Source organism: Dama dama, chromosome 12 (genome assembly GCF_033118175.1).
Source record: "Dama dama isolate Ldn47 chromosome 12, ASM3311817v1, whole genome shotgun sequence".
In the NCBI taxonomy this organism is placed as follows: Eukaryota; Metazoa; Chordata; class Mammalia; order Artiodactyla; family Cervidae; genus Dama; species Dama dama.
This window is the reverse complement of record NC_083692.1, coordinates 79308785-79326656: the sequence shown is the minus strand read 5'-3', so window position 1 is coordinate 79326656 and position 17872 is coordinate 79308785. Positions and strand designations below refer to the sequence as shown.

At 41.7% G+C, this 17872-nt stretch overlaps 1 gene segment (V, D, J or C); it reads right to left on the bottom strand.

Moving 5' to 3' along the window:
- Positions 1–1991: 1991 nt before the first annotated feature.
- Positions 1992–11710, bottom strand: LOC133066548 (T cell receptor delta variable 2-like). The segment is given in 3 exon segments: positions 1992–2649; positions 11012–11418; positions 11576–11710. Coding segments are annotated over 3 exon segments (465 nt in total).
- Between the last annotated feature and the right edge of the window lie 6162 nt (positions 11711–17872).

Below are 17872 nucleotides of genomic sequence, written 5' to 3'. Positions count from 1 at the left end.
AGTTGTTGGCTATTCTTTTCTCTGCTTTATGTCTGTCTCCTCTTATCTTAAGGAGGGCAAGGCCCCTGTTTAGCTCAAACATGTACTCAAACACGTCTGGCGTGGCATTTGGCACAGAAAGGACTCAAGATATATTTCATGCATAAAGGAAGAATTAAAGCCGGCCCAAGGTATGTGTAGATGGTGACTGCAGCCATGAAATTAAAAGACGCTTACTCCTCGGAAGGAAAGTTATGACCAACCTAGATAGCATAATAAAAAGCAGAGACATTACTTTGCCAACAAAGGTCCGTCTGGTCAAGGCTATGGTTTTTCCAGTGGTCATGTATGCATGTGAGAGTTGGACTATAAAGAAAGCTGAGCGCCAAAAAATTGATGCTTTAGAACTGTGGTGTTGGAGAAGACTCTTGAGAGTCCCTTGGACTGCAAGGAGATCCAACCAGTCCATCCTGAAGGAGATAAGTCCTGGGTGTTCATTGGAAGGACTGATGCTGAAGCTGAAACTCCAATACTTTGGCTACCTCATGTGAAGAGTTGACTCATTGGAAAAGACTCTGATGCTGGGAGGGATTGGGGGTAGGAGGAGAAGGGGATGACAGAGGATGAGATGGCTGGATGGCATCACTGACTCGATAGGCATGAGTTTAAGTAAACTCTGGGAGTTTGTGATGGACAGGGAGGCCTGGCGTGCTGCGATTCATGGGGTCGCAAAGAGTCGGACACAACTGAGCGACTGAACTGAACTGAACTGAAGGTGTGTGTGTTTAGGCAGGCAAAAAAATAGTATCTGAATAGCATCTTCATATTCCTAACATGGAGTAAGATTTTAGCAAGAATGCAGGCCTCTTTTTGGAGGCCTGTACAGAGCCACTGGCTTCAGACATAACCCCTCTCATCATCACTAGTCCTTCAATCTGGATGCCCAGGAATAAGAAAACAGTAAGAATCCACTGGGTGATTCTCCGATAACCTTTGAGAGCAGCGTTAGCCACTAGCCTTTCCCTTCTCCAGGTGATCTTCCCAACCCAGGGATTGAACCCAGGTCTCCTGCATTGCAGGTGGATTCTTTACTATCTGAGCCACAACGGAAGCCCAAGAATACTGGAGTGTGTAGCCTATCCCTTCTCCAGCTGATGTTCCTGATCTAGGAAATGAACCAGGGTCTCCTGCATTGCAGGCAGATTCTTTACCAAATGAGCTATCAGGAAGCCCACTAGAATCTCACGAGATATTAATGGTTGTGCCATTATAGAAAGCATTCTCTGAACCTGGTTCTGGCTACGTAGGCATCTTTACAGTAGGAGTTCTCAGAGCACATAATATGATAAGAAATAATTGTGAATGCTAATAGAGATCTATTAAGGTAGAGCATTTGCCAAACTTATTTGACTATGGGATTTTTTTTAATTGCTTAATAACCGTTAACATCTTGAGGGATAGTGACATTCTAAAGAACAATTTGGCAAGCATGGTCTCTGAGTTTTTCTAAGAAGAAAAAAATATCAAATTCATTTTAAAACAAATTTATTTATTTTTTAATTGAAGGATAATTGCTTTACAGAATTTTTTTTAAACATTATTGGTACATATTTTATTTTATTTTTTTTTTTTACATTTATTTTATTTATTTATTTTTTTCACTTTTTTTTTTTTTTATTAGTTGGAGGCCAATCACTTCACAACATTTCAGTGGGTTTTGTCATACATTGATATGAATCAGCCATGGATTTACACGTATTCCCCATCCCGATCCCTGCTCCCACCTCCCTCTCCACCCGATTCCTCTGGGTCTTCCCAGTGCACCAGGCCGGAGCCCTTGTCTCATGCATCCCACCTGGGCTGGTGATCTGTTTCACCATAGATAGTATACATGCTGTTCTTTTGAAATATCCCACCCTCACCTTCTCCCACAGAGTTCAAAAGTCTGTTCTGTATTTCTGTGTCTCTTTTTCTGTTTTGCATATAGGGTTATCGTTATCACCTTTCTAAATTCCATATACATGTGTCAGTATGCTGTAATGTTCTTTATCTTTCTGGCTTACTTCACTCTGTATAAGGGGCTCCAGCTTCATCCATCTCATTAGGACTGGTTCAAATGAATTCTTTTTAATGGCTGAGTAATATTCCATGGTGTATATGTACCACAGCTTCCTTATCCATTCATCTGCTGATGGGCATCTAGGTTGCTTTGCTTTACAGAATTTTATTGGTTACTGCCAAACATCAACATGAATCAGCCATAGGTATATATATGTCAAAATCTTTTTTAATTGATGTGGGAAAAAGTCTCCATGTTGGATACAAATGACATGGATGGAGTCAAAGGGTGTGGTAGGTTATATCATTATTATTGTATTCACTTATATTCACAAGTATTTGATCCTCCCTTTTATTTGAAAAAGATGAATTCCTGCCTGTTGCTTCATTTCCTATGGTGCCTTCTGAGGGAGGGGTACGAGTTCCTGCCCAGCTGAGTTTGAGTGTGGCCCAAAGGCTTTGGTCAATGAACATGGGTGGACATAATGTATGTCATGTCCAAGCAGATGCTCTGAGGAGCATTCTGAGTTTCTGCCAGCAGCTCTTTTCTTCTTCTTCCTCTGTCATGAGAACAATGTGTCCCAAATAGTGAGTTATCTTTCAGTTTGGATTCTGGAATGAGAAGATGCAGGGAGCAGAGCTTAGCAGGCATCTTGAAGCCACCAACTTGTTGTAAAAGTAGGAATAACAGAAAAAATGCTTAAGCTATTGTCATATTGGTGCTGTTTGTTACTGCAGCAGAGTTGACAAATACAAAGAGGGAAATATGGAAGGCTGTTATAAATATGAGTTTCTTTCCTGAGCTCCCAGAAGAGAGACCATCCTGGAGAAGAAGCAGAAAACACAGTGGCTCAGTTTGTAGCTGAATTTTTTTATACTTCACTGGAGAAAAGTTAGACTTTTGCTCTGGTGAGAAACAACTCTATAAAATGAGACGACTCCATCAGCTTAGATAGAGATTTGTAGACTTAGTGTAGACTACAGATGCTGACATATCTAAGAGGAAATCTCAATATTTCAAACTGAATGAAGGAAGTCAAAGGACACACAGAAGCGAATGTTCATAACTAGTCCTACTGGCACTATTTGCCTCCCTGTAGAGTGCGTTGGGCTTCCCTGGTGTCTCAGTTACTTTCTCTTTTTTGACATTTAAATTACATTGTTAAGGTGAATAAAGATAATTGATAGTTTTGCATTAAATTATTATAAATTAAATAAAATCAGATGGATATGCAAAGCAAAAGTGCACATATTTATTATTCTTAGCATTTCATTAATTTACAAAAACTGGTTCAAAGTTTAAATAACTGAACTAACGACAATTTTATTTACTACATCCATGTAAATCCAGAAGTAGTATCAAGTTTCTGCATTACTTTCCTAATAGTCTCTCCACATTTCCTCATAGTTCCCATTAGCAGGATGGGTGTGCCCCATATCACCAAATTCTGGGAAATCTCTGAGGTTTGGGAAGGCTCTTCAATAAGAACAAAAAGTTGGAAAGTGTGACCATTATCCAAGGAAATAATGTTCTTTCCTTCCCCCTTTCCTCTTTGCTTTTCTTAAATCTTTATCTCCTCAACCCATACCATTCCCATTTAGCTGGTCTGTTCTGTGGTGTGCACAGCAGTGGTACTTTGGAAATCTCTAAGCTTTGCTTGGCAGGGAATTTGCTGCATCTGTGGTTAAAGAGCCCCTGTGAAAGCTCTGATAGACATTAGCTTTCCCACAAAAAGAGACTGATTGTGTCTAGCCTAAGTTCAGTAAATTTCCATGTGTTTTCAGTATGTTTGTTTAAACTGTAGGTATCATACAGCCAAAGGTACGTGTGTGTGCGCACACGTGTGTGTTTGCGCGTGTGCGCACCGCGCGCATGCGTGTATATACTTAGCTATCAAGGATTTTCATCTTTCTTCCTGGATCATCTTCAGGGCATCTTGGTCATCTTCCAAGCACATATTGCTTCAAAGAAGTAGTGTTTTCTCTGTTAGGAGCTCACCTCACTTCTTATGAGAAGCCGTCCCCAGCTCTAGGCCATCACTTCCCTCTCTATGTTCTCACAGCTGTGTGCTCCTTCCTCTGTTAATGTCTTTAATTTCTTGCCTGTTTCTCCCACTAGGAAGAGCACCTTGAGGACAGGAATTGAGCCTTAGTGGTTTGTAATGCTCAGCATGTGGCACAGCACCAGGAATATTGTGCGTGCTCAGTACATGTTTGAGGGATGAGGGTATCCATCCCTGTAATTATAGACTTGTGTATTTTAATAATATAGCTACTGAAAATACCCATCCGAAATCCAAAACACCAAAAAGGCTCATTAGAAGCCCAGCCAGGAGTCACTGAGAAGATAATCATCTTCATAATCATATTGGCCCCTCTGATTTCTCATAGCTGGCCAGTTTCTCTGGACAGATTTTGCTTACCTGTCCCAGGTCCCTGTGTGGGAACTGGCTCAAATCTACAGAGGATAGATCCTCTGACCATCTCAGTTGTCCAGTGTGCCCTGAAATAGGCTCTTGAGTACATCAGACAACTAGAGAAAGGATGGAAATCACTGGTTTCTGAGAACACTTGGTCTGTAGCACAGGGTGACTCTGGAGACTTCAAGATCACCCCAAAGTGAGAATATAGCAAGGCTTGGGACCTACCTGCAGCCCAGAGTCAGTGATGATCACCAAATTTTGGGAAATTCTGGAATCTAGGAGAGTCATCCAATTATTCATAGAAATTTAGTTTTGCAATTTGTCAGGTTTAAGATAAGCAAGAGCAGATAGATTCCTCGGTGTCTCAGAGCTTTCAAACTAATGAGAAACTAAACATTAATTAAATTAGTGAAATATATTGCAGACAGAAATATGAATGCATACTTAAAACCCCAAATCTGAACTTGCTGGGACATCTCGACACATATGAAGAACTGATGTGTAAACTTTGATCCAAAAGATGAATAGGAGTTAAATAAGTGATGAGGAAACAAGAAGTATTCCATAAGGAGGAAACACTATGTGCAAATGTCCTGGGGTGGAAGGATACCTGGTGCATTTAAGCAACTGGAGGAAGACCTCTTTGACAGGAGCATGAAAAATGGAAGGAGAGAAGGTGAGAGTTACTGGAAGTGGAGATTAGAAGAGGTCAAATTGTGCAGAATCTTAGAGGTCTCTTTAAGGATTTTGGTCTTTTGCTTATAAGCAATGGGAAGTAATTTAGAGGATTTTAAATCAGGGATCTGACATGACTGTGATTGTATTTTGAATGGATCACATTGGCTGTAGGGAGGATATATTGAAAGGTCCCAGAGACCAGGTAGCTTGTTCAAAAGGCTGATGAAACATTTCAAGAGAAAATGGTAGTTTGGATCCAGGTGTTAGTGGTGGAGGATGAAAAGAAGTGTATGGATTTGAGATGATATGTAAGATAGGAAACCTTGGGAAAGGATCATATTTAAAGCCAAGTTCTTGACCTAAGTCTTGGAGTTCTGCTGAGGTAATTTTGAAGTATCTACATGGATATGCTAAACAATCAGTATACATAGAATGAATACATAGCAGGTGAATACATACTTCATGTATTCACAGTCAACTCGTATTTATTAACTACTCACTATATGGTAGTCATTGTATTGAGAATCGTATGGAACAGAAAAATATATTGAACTTGGATTCTTTTCTTGAAAGAGTTCAGAATGTATGAGACAGTAATAAGGAATGGTTGAGAGTATTTGGTATTAAGAAATGAGGATTTGGAGGTTGGATGTGATAGCTGTCTTCAAATAGTTGAGAATATGAGGGTTGAACTTAGTGTGCTATGCTTCACAATGTGTAACAAACACCAACATAATAAAGTTACAGGGAGGCAGACTTTGATCTGCAATAAGAAGTGATTTTTTAATGTAAGGACTATCACTGAAAATACTTGAGACTGAAAGATCATTTACTCAATCAATATTTAATGAACATGTAAATTGAATGGAGAGATTCCTACTTGACCTTTAAGATCCCTTCTGGCTTTCAAATTCAACGATTCTAATTTTCTGTTTAAACTCTTAATTGTTTAGGATGAAGGTCACATCTTGGATTTCCTTGAGTCCATTTCCTCACTCGGCCCCTTCCTATATCTTCCCTGGGCACTTTCAGGATTCTGTAATGAGTCATTTCTTTAAGGTTGTGACACCTCATGATAGAAATGACATTCTCTTTCTTGGTTTGATGCAGAGGAAGAAGTGTACTCTGATTTTCTTTTTTTCCCCTCTTGCCTCTTACTCCATACTATGGCTTCAGGATATTGAATGACTTGTTTGTAAGTGCAGCCAACGGATGCCACTGTTCTTGGACATAAGGTACCTTCTTTTTTTCCTCTTTCTTACATGGTAACTTCTTGCACCTTTTGAGCCATCACAGCCTTCATTTCTAGCCACACAGGATGCCCAGGGACTCTCTTGCTTGGGAACCTGGTGGAAGTGGCATGCTTATTGTCGCCCCCTGACAGCTGACCTCAGAGACTTTTTCAGACACTCTGGGATTTCTTTTTACTGTTCTGAACTCTTTCAAGTGAGCCATTTTCATGCTGGATAACAATCAAAGAAAGCAGGATAACAGGGATAACAATAAAATAAATTTATTCAACCCTCAATCATCTCTACCAATGCAGTAGGGAAGAACTAGGACAATACAAAAATATTTGCTGATGTTCATATCACTCATTTGGCTCTTGGATTTCTGCAGAAACACTTGGTCCATGCTCATACTATATTAGAGCTTTTGGTGGCCCTATCTCCACCCACGTCTGAGGCTTCAAGTATTACGTAAAAGGCTTTCTTATCTGCCTCCTGGTAAGTTCAGGGATTTCTCCAGGCCTTTACTTTTAATTCTTGTCTGATTTATTTTTTCATTGTTTTCTGCAGATTGTTACTGGGCAGTCTGCTTGCTTTCCCCTCAAATGTCCCTTTTCCTTGGCTCCAGGCTGTTTTTCATGCTCACCCCATTCCCGTTTCGGATTCTGAGTTATCTCATCCCAATATGGGCCACAACTTCATGTTTTCGTCCATCCTGCAGGAGGAACGGACAACTGGAGACACGTGGTCTTATCTTCCATACCTCTTCTTCCCCATCAGACTTAATCAGACACTAATGATTCATGTGTTTTTTTTTATTTATTTTTTTTTCTGATTTGATTTTGAGTTGAAGGTGTGTAACACAAGGTCCTGGGTTGCAGTAGATAATCCAGGAAGGTCACATGGTGTGTTAAAGAGTACACTGACTCAATAAATATTAATTCATTTCCTTATCTGCTTGTGGATAAATGAGAAATGGTCATACCTAGAATTTATGTAATGCCTTCTTCCAAGGAGCATACAAGGACACATTGGCACCTCAGTGAGACCATTTATTATATTAGTAACACAAATAATCTGTAACCTGATTTGAGGATGACTGATTGCTTATTGTGAGTCTCACACCTGGCTGCACATCAGAGTCCCTTCAGGAGCTTTTTACAAAAATAGATTCTTGGGTGACATTAGTGAAAAATTGATTTATATGTCTCCATGAAATTTTTCAATAATGATGGGTTCCTTAGACCAGTGGTTCTCAAACCTTAATATGCTTATAATTCATCTAGGGAATCTTAATAAAATGCAGCCTGATTCAGTAGACCTAGGGTGGACCTGAGATTCTACATTCTGACAAACCTCTAGGTGATGCTGATGATGTTGGTCCAGAGACCAAATTTGGAACAGGAGGTCTTAGACCAGAGAGGGGAAGAGAAGAGGACAGGGAGGGGAGGCTGAAGTACCTGGGAGCTAGAGCTCTATGCTCACACCAATGCAATCAAAATCTCCAGATACATTCCAGACATTGGTATATTCAAAGAGTTTCCCAAGTAAGTCAAATATGCAGTTGGAATTAAAAACTGTTGTTCAAGAGATTCTTTGATCATATCTAGTGCCCATTTCTCTGTCATTAGGGCAGAAGAACTTGGATATATCCAACAGTTCTTTTTCTGCTTATATCAGAATTTCTCAGACATGTCCTTGGACCACCTGCATCATAATCGCCCAGGGTCCTTGTTATAAATACATGTTCCTAGGCCTGCCCCCAGATATGCTGAATTAGAATCTTTGTAGATTGGGTTCAGAATTGGATTGGAAACAATCTCTCTTAGTGCTTTGCCTACACAATAAAGTTTGAGAAAATCTGGCTTATAAGATAAAATCAAATCTCTTTGGTCATGTAGCCAGGAGGGTTTAAACAAGTTGCTCTCAAGCAGAGCTTTTGCTCTCTCTTTCCCAGCTCTGTGGCATTAATCCCTGGTGGGAGGAAGCCTCTGATGCAACCCCCAATGAGCCCTACTTCCTGGTATTCATTCATGCTCTCACATAATCTCCTTCCTTCGAGTATGGGCTGCACTTACTGACTCATTTCTACTAAATGATATATGGCAGATGCAATGGAATGCTGCTGCTAAGTTTGTTTCCAAAAGACTGTGCCTTCCATCTTGGATGCTCTCTCTCCTTTGCTGTAGGGAAGTAAGTACCATGCTATGATGGAACCTGTGGAGGAGTCTACATGAGGACTCAAGTTCTGCCAACATCCACATGAGTGAACCTGAAAGTGGATTCTCTTCCAGCCGATGCTTGAGATGACCGCAGCCTGATGAGAGACCCTGGAGGACCCAGCTAAGACACACCTGGATTCTTGACCCATAGAAACTGTGAGATAATAAATGCTTTGAACCTTTCCAAGTGTTGTGGTAATTCATTATATAAAGGTAGATACTCAGTGCACTCGCTTTTTTTTTTTTTTTTAATTTTTATTATTATTATTATTTTTTTCCAGTGGGTTTTGTCATACATTGATATGAATCAGCCATGGATTTACATGTATTCCCACTCCCGATCCCCCCTCCCACCTCCCTCTCCACCCGATTCCTCTGGATCTTCCCAGTACACCAGGCCAGAGCACTTGTCTCGTGCATCCCACCTGGGCTGGTGATCTGTTTCACCATAGATAGTATACATGCTGTTCTTTTGAAATATCCCACCCTCACATTCTCCCACAAAGTTCAAAAGTCTGTTCTGTATTTCTGTGTCTCTTTTTCTGTTCTGCATATAGGGTTATCGTTATCACCTTTCTAAATTCCATATACATGTGTCAGTATGCTGTAATGTTCTTTATCTTTCTGGCTTACTTCACTCTGTATAATGGGCTCCAGCTTCATCCATCTCATTAGGACTGGTTCAAATGAATTCTTTTTAATGGCTGAGTAATATTCCATGGTGTATATGTACCACAGCTTCCTTATCCATTCATCTGCTGATGGGCATCTAGCTTGCTTCCATGTCCTGGCTATTATAAACAGTGCTGCGATGAACATTGGGGTGCACGTGTCTCTTTCAGATCTGGTTTCCTCAGTGTGTATGCCCAGAAGTGGGATTGCTGGGTCATATGGCAGTTCTATGTCCAGTTTTTTAAGAAATCTCCACACTGTTTTCCATAGCGGCTGTACTAGTTTGCATTCCCACCAACAGTGTAAGAGGGTTCCCTTTTCTCCACACCCTCTCCAGCATTTATTGCTTGTAGACTTTTGGATAGCGGCCATCCTGACTGGCGTGTAATGGTACCTCATTGTGGTTTTGATTTGCATTTCTCTAATAATGATGCACTCGCCTTGAAATATCCTTCTTCCTCCTTCCCACTTATCCAAGTCCCAACTCGTTCAAACCTTAGCTGTCCTAGGAAACTTTTCTCATACTGATTGTCCTTTCATGAACTCCTGGAACACTGCATGTGAAGTCGCAGCACTCACTGTTAGATTGTACTTGCTAGTATTTTTTTAATCATTTATTCATCTCTCTAGTTTTAATTTCTAATGATGTCTTTTAAAATAAGTTATAAATCCACTGATGAGAATACAACTTAAAGTAGAAGTTAACACATAACTCTTTCTATTCCCATGACCTATACCAATATTATAAACACAGTAAGTGCCCTGTAACTAAATGTGTGATGAAGGTAACATTGGAAAGAATATTGGGAAGAAGGCATGAGGAAAGTTGTAGTTTTCACATTCACATCTACTCTGTATCCTATTGCCTGACTTTTAACCTTATGTATACAGAGGATTCCAGACAGATAGATACTTGAGCAGAAAAACAAAGAGATGGCTATTAAGGCCAATAGGATGAAAGCACTCCCTTGATGATTATGAAATGTTTGTGTCTTTAAGCCCTCCTGCCCATCAGTTTGCTCTGTGGTGCCTCCAGGCCTTGACTTCCTCTAGTTCCAGATACTTCAGTCTCGTCCATTTCAACTTGTGACTCAGGGATCTATTTTTTTTTTTAAATTCAGTTGATTTATGACCACTTCAGAAATCTTGCATTGCCACAAATATTTGTCTCCAAAGTCTCTCTTGGCAACCCACATAACAGAAGGCCATGTGTTATCCCTCTCTGCATTCCCCGTGGGTCCCCTGGGCTCCTCTGTTGCTAAGGGAAGATATAAAACATTCACTACCTGAAATAGTTAGGGAGCATCTCAGAAAATGACTGTAGTCATCCTTCATCACAGACTAGGAGTTAAAGCTATCTCTAATAGCTTTGGAAATTTTGATTAGGATGGTAGTGGAAAACCATCATTGCTTTATCTGGTTTATGCACACAAAGGCTTTCATGATAAAGACGCTGGGATGAGCTATAGCAAGCACTCCCTAGAGAAGAAATATGTTCATCTCAGCCTCTCCACAATGAGAGGAATTTCTCAGTATTGAAAGCTGGTTTTTTTTACCCCCAGTCTTTTCTCAGGAGTCTGTGAGAGAGAAGCAGGGTCCCCTTGGTCTCCCTGTACAAACCCTAACAGACCTTTCTGCCCACTTTGGCTGATAAAGAAAGTTCCTCTCCACCAACTACAAAGCTAAGGCCCCAGCTCAACTCCTGACTCTCTTATCAGATGTTCCTGTTGAGGTTATAAAGTGGTCTCACCTCAGGGGTGGTGCTCATTTCAGCCAAAGATGGTCTCTCGTTGGATCTGCTGCCTTGGTTTGACTCGGGGAGATTTGAGGTGATCAGAATCAGGACTATAGCACTGTGGATGTCGGATCCACAGTAGTAAGTTCCAACATCTTTTATTGTTGCTTTTTGAATGTTGAGTACGTATTGATTTTTTGAAGTATCAATTTTCCCCTTGAAGTTACCCCTTACATTTTCATTAGAATTATTGCTTAGTCTGTATACTAAAGTTAAGACGTTATTCTCATTCCTCTTATACCAACTCATCTGATAGTTCTTCCAGTTCCCTCCAGTTACATTGCAACGGAAGGTGGCAGGCTCCCCAAGGAGGACAGTCAGAGTTTTGGTCTCTGATTCCAAAATTACATCCAAAGAGACTCCTGAAAGGGAAAGCCCTGAGTTAGAGAGGCCTCAGAGAAGTCCCTCCGCTCCACGGGGAGGAGTGTCAGAGCCAGGCTCAGCAACACTCTCCCTTTGACCCCAGCAAACTGTTCCTGACTTTCCTGAAGAATAAAAGGCCCATCAGCTTGTCCTTACCTGCCCAGCAGATGGCCAGGTGGAAGAGGGCACAGGTCCACAGCATGGCTTTATGGGGATGACTCTGCAGTGTGCTGGTCCCCTGCCTGTCCCTGCCCAGATCAGCTGCTGTCTAGCCATGGGACGTTTTGTCCGTTGTAAGGGTGGCTGGGGGTTAGCCACTTCCTCAGAGAGAGAGCGACAGGCTTGCAAGGCTACAGGTTAGGCTGTTTATTCAACAAACATGGGCTAAACACATCACAGGTCAGGTACTACTTGGGAGATGTAACAGCAAACTTCTGACATAAAGATGTAAAGTTCTGCCTTGAGAGTGCTCAGCTTTTTGGGGAGACAGACACAGAGCAATTGCAAAAGAGTATGAAATGCTATTTTTTTTTTAAAGGTGGATCCAAAGCACTCTAGGAGCACAGAAAAAGAGCTGCTTCTGCTTGGGATACTCAGAAGGGGTAACTGTGAACTGAACCCGGAGAGTTGGGAGGAGGCTCTGTCAGGAGAGCATTTCCAGGAGCTGGAGGCGGAAAGGGCAGTGTGGGCAGGAGCTAGCCAGTCTGCCAGTTGTTGTCCTGACTCCACTCAGAATCTGTGCAGCTCCCAATTTCCCCTCTGCTCATAGCCACCCCTGCCCCAGGCGAAGCTTTCTTCCCCGGTTGACAGCAATCACGCTACTATCCAAAAGGCCTTCCTGCTTCCAGAATCCGTCCCTGTTTCATCCCTTCTCCATGCAGGCCTCACACTAATTTTTTGTTCAGACCAAAGGGGACCAGGTCACACCTCTGCTGAAACTCCTATTCACTCCCCTTGGCTTTTAGGGGGATGTGAAGATCCTATGTCATGGCCACATGATCTCCTGATCTTCTTCCCTCTCCAGTCTCACTTTGGGCCACTCGTCTGCTTGAACTTAGTACTTCTGCTGCACAAAAAGGACTTGCAGGTTTGAAAATGTATTTTAGTCCTCACACGCCCAGTTTTTGCAGTGGCTGCTCTTTCTTCCTGAAAAAACTGTACCTTCCTTCTCCACTCCCACCTCACCCAGGGGAGGGGTCCCCCGGGGCTCCTTGAACTTGTTGGGTCAGGGCACTTATCACCTTTATTATAACTATCTGATAATTTGTTTGTTTTCTGCATTGGACTTTAAGATTCTTTAGGACAAAGATAGCATCTTTGTATTTGCATTCTCAGTGTCCAACAGAGAGCTTAACAATATGAGAAACTTAACATACCTGCTGATCCAATCAGGAGTTCTCTGTGGGTCCTCCCGACTCTCAAGGAGACTGGCGGGTTGCTCATCTAAGTGATGTCTGAGATTAGGGGAGGATTTGCCAACAACCCAAGCCCAAAGCTGGGGAAGCCAGGTCTGCCCATGTTGTAGGTGAGGGGAGTAGTGAGGTACTCTGCAGCAGCAGGATAGCTCCTATCCAAGAGTCTGCTTGGAATTGCTTGTGGCTAGCATTCTGACATCACCATTGGTGCTTAGGTGATGTCACTACCCATAAAAAGAACACTAGCTCGGCAGGTCTTAGAGCTTTAAGTTTTGAGTCTTGCTTTGCAACTTGCCAGTAGCTGGGCAAGCTACATCTCTGAATCTTGATTTCATCATCTGCAAGTAGAGTAACTACCTTGTAGGGATGTTGTAGGTTAGAATGAGAGAACACACATGTGACACTCATCCCCACGCCCGGCACACAGTGGTAGGCCACCACAGATGTTGGTTTCTTTGCCTCATCTCTTCTGCTTTGTCATGGTTGGGTTAGTGACGTAGTCAGAGCTCCCTTCCTGAGCCATAGTCACCAGGAGAGATACAGAGCTTCTCATTCCAAGCCTGACAGAATATTCCTGTGGGAGAAGCAGGGAAGCTGAGCTATGTCCTTAGGACTGTGATCAGGTAAGTTGAGCAGGTTAAATGGATGAAATGAATAGAGCCACATCAGAGTTGCAGTGCATCACAGTTGAAGGTTTCCCAGGTGGCTCAGATGGTAAAGAATCTGTCTGCAATGCAGGAGACCCAAGTTCAATCCCTGGGTTGGGGAGACCTCCCTGGAGAAAGGAATGGCAACCCACTCCAGTATTCTTGCCTGGAAAATGCCATGGACAGAGGAGCCTGGTGAACTACAGTCCATGAAGTCACAAAGAATTAGACATGACTGAGCAACTAACACACACAGAATTGAAGGAGCAGAATCAATAACTTCTGTGTCTGTAGGCAAAGGATCATCTCTTGCAGCTAAGGATGGAAGCCACATATGAGCTAGAGTCCCAGTTTTCTTTGTCCAATTGGGATGAAGAAACAATAGGTGGACTGAAGAAGCAAAAAGACCCCAGGGTCAGATCAAATCAACCCATACTGGCTACTAGCACCATTCTTTCTGATGGTCTCTGCCCCTCTGAGTCCTCAGTATCAAATATCCACTGGGTGACTTGAATATCAGTGGGAGAGTGCCAGAACCCAGTATCAAATATCCACTGGGTGACTTGAATATCAGTGGGAGAGTGCCAGAACTTTGATTTTCTCTATAATTGAAAGTTTTAAGACCTACCTTACCTTTGATTTTAGAACTCATCTACTCTCACTCGCTTTGAGCTCTTTGGGATAAAAAGGAGATAAGTTTAGTGAAGGAAATCCCTTTTCTTCCTCTTGCTCATTAGTCTCAAACATCTCATGTTAAGCACTTTTAACAGTGACATCAGACTCTGATGTTTGCCCATGATTCGTCTTCATCTAGGTATGGCAGTTAACTTCTGTTTGGCCTGTTTCTAGCTGCTGTTTCTCTGCTCTGGCATCGGGTGGTTGGACAAGCAACTGAAGAACAGAAATGGAGGTGAATGAAGGGAGTGGAAGCTGCATTTCTGTCTCTCTTGGTTTGGATCTCAGCTGCCTGGTATCCCAGGACGGCCTTCAGTAAGTGGCTTTTGCCCATCTGATTGATCTGGGCTCAGAACGCTCAGATGTCTGGAATTACTCTGTTTCTCTGATTTGTTTTTCCTGAAATGTCTGGGCCCCACTGGTTGTTTTAAAGCAAACATTAGATATTTTTGGAAATTAGTGAGGAATTTCAATGGGTGTCAAGGAAAATCACAGTGTCATTTGTCTCTAAAAAGATTTTGGCTGCCAGTATTCCATCTGCGACTCAGTTACCCAGCTGCACGGCATTGAATGAAGCAGCTGTGAAGCAAAACAGCATGGAGGCAAGTGGGGACGTGTTAGAGTTGTAATTCTGCTTCTGTCGCTGATTGAGACCTTGTGATGTAAATAAAAAAACTTTTCCATATTTAGTCTCAGCTCAGCTCCTTTAAGATGTTTTCCAGGCTCTCATCACCCAGCTCATCCTGAAATCTAGAGGTCTTAATTCCAGTCTGTGCCTTCCTTCTGGAACCCTCCCATGATCATCACAACCAGGTACTTGTCTTGTTTTCACATGTGTCTGACTCCGTTCCTCTGTTAGGTTACAAGCCCCACCACAGCGTGAACTCCAGAATGGTAGAAAGCTTGAGTTTCCTGCCTTGGTATCCTTGGCTCTTGAGATGGTGTCTGGCATATTGAGTAGACACTCAGCATATATTGTTGAATTAAAAAAATGAACCTCTCCAATTCTATAGTCCGAGACTTATGGGTACTTGATGAGCATTTATTAAATGGCTTTAACCTTCTTGTTCACCTTTTCCTCCAGGATCATGTAGGGAGATTAGAGGGCTTCCAGTGAGATGATGAGGTGGTTGGGACAGATGCGCTCAAGTATACCATGAGCTCCATCACAGTTTTCATTTGGTCCCTACAGGAAGTGACCAGGAAACCCACCCTTGGGCAGTGTTCTCCAGTCAATGCCTCATTCTCTAATAACTTTCTTCTACTGTATCCAGACTTCCTCTCCCTCTGATGGTAGTGGAAAAGGAAGAACAGTTATTTCTCTTACTGAGACTGTTAGCGTGGTATAATCAGAGATCTTTGTGACAGAGTCACAAAGAATCTATTTCATTATTGCATGGCCTTTGAATTTTGGTTGCTCTAGGGAGAGTTGACTGAACTGATTTTTATTGGTTGAAAATACAGGAGGGTTCCTAAAGTTGTCAGTGTCCTTCAGGAAACCAGAATTTTCTGCGTAAGCATTCAGCAATTTGGGGGCTGTGTTAAAAATAACCCCAAGGTACCCCTGGGGAAGAGAAAACCCGGAAAGAAAGTGACTCACTCGCTCACCACTGTGTCAATCTGGGCCTGTCCCATCAGGGTTAAGACTTTGAAATCAGATTTCCAAAGCCAAATTTTGCCAAGGGTCCTTCTCTAGTTCTTTTATCCCCAGAAAAGCTTCTTGTTTTCTGATTCTGTGCACTTGAAGGGCTGCTCTTGGGGGCACTGGTGCTGATGAGCCCATATGCTGGCTGCAAATGAGAAAGCCAGCAAAACAGCAGGGGATTAGTGTTTCCACTGATGAATAAAAGCAAGATCTGAAGCCGCAGGAGATCCTGCATCTTCAGAAAAGAAAATAGAGAAGACAAGCCTGCTTATTTCAAGTTCTCAGCTCAGCAGTTCACACCCAGGAGTTTTCATGCGTGGTTCCATGAATAAACAGAGGCCAATGTGAATGTGTATTTGTAGAGATTATGCACTTCTGAAATCATGGTATGATCTTCACTTGACAGTTATTTTAGGATGCCATAGAGTCAGGTGTACTTTGACTTAATTTATAATTTCTTTGGACATAGGAACATTTTCAGGACATGTAGTATGCCTTACGATGTTGAAAGAACTAATTCCTTATTTATGATTATGTTCATAAGCAACTTTAACTTTTTTTCTGGCTCTACATGTATAAATTATTCCACTATCCATTTAATGGGTCAGGCTACTGTTTTATTTGAATATCTCATAATGTCTTACTTTCTGCTGATTTTACTTTTTTCTATATAGGAAGCCTGTAATAATTGATCAGCATCCAGTAAAAGAGGTCCTGAAAATTTTTTGAATTGTATTTCTGTGAATTCCCACTCATATTTAACTTTTATTAGATGGGATGCTAATATAAAAAAAATGCTTAATTGTTCAAGAGATTGACTTATTCTTTATCAAGTTGCTAAGGGCCTAGGCCAGCCCAATACAGGGATGCAGATATGTAGTGATAATCACCATCATGATCTCATCACCATCCACAGCAATAGCAGCTAAAACTTCCTGTGTTTCCTCTGTGCCAAGTGACACTCTAAGTGCATGACATGTAATAATTCACTTAACTCTTGCAATAGTCCTCTAAGGTAAGTATTATTATTATAATTATTTTATAACTGAGAGAGGCAAGGCATAAAGTAACTTGCCCAAGGTCATATAGCTAGTGACTCACTAAGTGGAAGATTGGGATCCAAAATTCAACAAGTCTGGCTTCCAAGTCTGAAGGTGAGCTCAGTCATTGCTACTATGCTACCTACTCTTCACATGTATCTTTCTATTAGCTATCAATTATTTGTTTAATGTACTAGTATTTTACATATGTATATGTAGATGCGTAAAATCTTTCAGGCTGTTAGAAATGTTAGGTTTCCAAGGGTCTGTGATTAAGATGTTAATTGTTGGGTTTGATTTTTTTTTTTACTGTGTCCAATTTGTTTGTCGCTCTGGGTATCGGGGACTGTGCTTTTATGTGTCAGGTCAAAGATGCAAGTAATTCAACAGGATTTAATTTTCACTTCTGGTTTAGCAAGATAAATGTGAGGAGGTGTTAACTGCTGAATACATTTTATTATTTGAGAAGGGCTTGTTTTGTATCTTTGTATTCCCATAGCACTTAGGATATTGATTTCTAAACCATGAGGGTCCTTTGGTTTTGAATGAATGAATTGATGAACGAGTGGAGGGAGTTTAAGATGACCCTGAACACCCTCTGTCTTGGTGGATGCCCTCTGAATTTTCTGTGTTGAGCTTGCTTGAGGCATACAGCCTTTGTCCTGTGTGATGTTAAGGGTGACTCATGGTACCTGTAGAGCTGGCAGTAAATGGCTTTGTCTCTTGGCTCCTCGTCCCTAATGGTTAAGGTCCTGGAGGATAGCTCTCTGTCTACAAACAACTGGTAAGGCTCCAATACCAGGGTGCCTTGAAAGGCATGGAAGGTATGAGTGAGCCTTTGTTAGTCTCTGCAGATATCAGAGTTATATTTCCCACCAGGAATATTACATAGGCATTGGCACGTCACATGCCTCCCAATCATGGCAGCTCTGTTGGAAGTTGTGTAATTTCAGGTCCCACAGGAACCATCTGCCAAAGAGACAAAGGATAGCAAAGGAGAATTGCAGCCGTTTACCTGGGAGCCAGTTAGA